Consider the following 1,671-nt stretch of genomic DNA (forward strand, 5'->3'; position numbering starts at 1 on the left):
AACTAAATTTTTGTAATTATATTCTCTCACAGATGGTGAGGACACGTACTATCGGATCGGACGGTCAGCCACCAGTGCCACCAGTTAGGCCCGCGAGAGGCCGAGGCCGTGGTAGAGGCCGGGGACGAGGCAGAGGTCGAGGTATAGCTCGTGCAGCAGTTGGAGCAGCACCTACAGTACCACCAGTTGCTCCACCTTAGGAGCAGATCCCAAATATAGCTGAGCCAACAGGACCAGCTTAGGCACCAGCTGTGCCCATTGAGATTCCAGGCCTTCAGGAGACTTTGGCCCAAATATTGACAGTTTGCACTGGTCTTGCTCAGGCGATTTTGGCTCAGGTTGCACCTGCCACTTCTCAGGCCGGGGGAGGTACTCATACCCTTGTTGCCCGTACCCCAGACCAGGTAGTACAAGGTCTTCATATACTCAGGGCACTACCAGCCTAGCCGGTTGTAGCTGCTCAGGCCCCGGTAGTTCCTGTTATGGAAGATGATGATTAAAGGAGACTTGAGAGATTTGAGAGGCTTCGACCTCCACGATTTAGAGGTACTGAGTTAAAAGATGCTCAGGGTTTTCTGGATAAGTGTCAACGGATGCTTCAGACAGCAGGTATTCTGGAGACCAGTGGGGTCTCGTTCACTACTTTTCAGTTTTCTAGGGCTTCCTTCAGATGGTGGGAGGCTTATGAGAGGCACAGATCGATTGGTGTAGTACCACTTACATGGCATGAGTTCTCCATTCTCTTTTTGGAGAAGTTTGTGTCACATCCTCGCAGAGAGGAGCTGCGCAGACAGTTTGAGCAGTTACGTCAAGATGGTATGTCTGTGATGCAATACGAGATGATATTTTCTGAGTTGGCTCGTCATGCAATCTGGTTGGTTCCCACTGATAGGGAGAGGATTAGGAGGTTCATTGATGGCCTCACTTTTCAGCTACGATTACTCATGACTAGAGAGAGTGTCTCGTGTATTCGACAAGGTGGTCGACATTGCTCGTCAAAATGAGATGGTTCATAGCCAAGAGCGGGTTAAAAGGAAGGCAAAGAGGCCTCGTGGTTCAGGTGATTTCAGCGGTGTTCCTTTAGGGGGTCAGTTTTACCGCGGTAGGGGTCATTCTTACAGACCCGCTCTGACGGGTCATCCAGCTCATCATGGTGCATCAGCTAGCCACAGTTCTTACAGTGCTCACTCAGGCCAGTCTTCATTCAGTTCACTACCATTGCAGAGTTCTCATCATGCCTCGTCCTCTCAGGCTTCTACAGGTAATTCCTCGAGTTATCAGGAGCAGCAGTTCCGTCAGAGGAGGGGTTGTTTCGAGTGCAGAGAATTTGGTCATTACAAGAGAAATTGTCCTAAATTGTTGAGTGGGGATCCATAGCAGAGTTCTCGACAGACTGCACCAGCACCAGCAGTTCCACTACCCGCCCTGCCAACTCGGGGTTGGGGTCAGGCAGCTAGGGGTCACCCAAGAGGGGGAGGCCGATCAGGTGGCGGTCAAGCCCGATTCTATGCTTTTAATGCTAGGTCAGATGATGTTGCTTTAGATGCAGTGATCACATGTATTGTTTCAGTGTGCCACAGGGAGGCTTCTATATTATTTGACCCTAGTTCCACTTATTCATATGTATCATCGTATTTTGCTAGTTATCTGGATATGCCATCTGAGTCCTTA

The 1,671-nt window shown here is 49.9% G+C and overlaps 1 protein-coding gene across 1 annotated transcript; it reads left to right on the forward strand.

The window, feature by feature from the left end:
* Positions 1 to 593: 593 nt before the first annotated feature.
* On the forward strand, positions 594 to 1,377 carry LOC138909488 (uncharacterized). The gene is made up of 2 exons (XM_070200688.1): positions 594 to 816; positions 953 to 1,377. The coding sequence occupies exons 1-2, from the start codon at positions 594 to 596 to the stop codon at positions 1,375 to 1,377; spliced, it is 648 nt and encodes a 215-aa protein (XP_070056789.1).
* The last annotated feature ends 294 nt before the right edge of the window (positions 1,378 to 1,671 follow it).

The sequence above is a fragment of the Nicotiana tomentosiformis genome, chromosome 4, assembly GCF_000390325.3.
Source record: "Nicotiana tomentosiformis chromosome 4, ASM39032v3, whole genome shotgun sequence".
Lineage (NCBI taxonomy): Eukaryota > Viridiplantae > Streptophyta > Magnoliopsida > Solanales > Solanaceae > Nicotiana > Nicotiana tomentosiformis.

What these genes read in the sequence shown, in the direction of transcription:
- LOC138909488 (XM_070200688.1), top strand. Translation starts at nt 594, where the DNA reads ATGCTTCAGACAGCAGGTATTCTGGAGACCAGTGGGGTCTCGTTCACT. An exon ending in TGAGCAGTTACGTCAAGATG is followed by an intron (nt 817 to 952) that starts GTATGTCTGTGA and finishes ACTCATGACTAG; the next exon opens with AGAGAGTGTCTCGTGTATTC.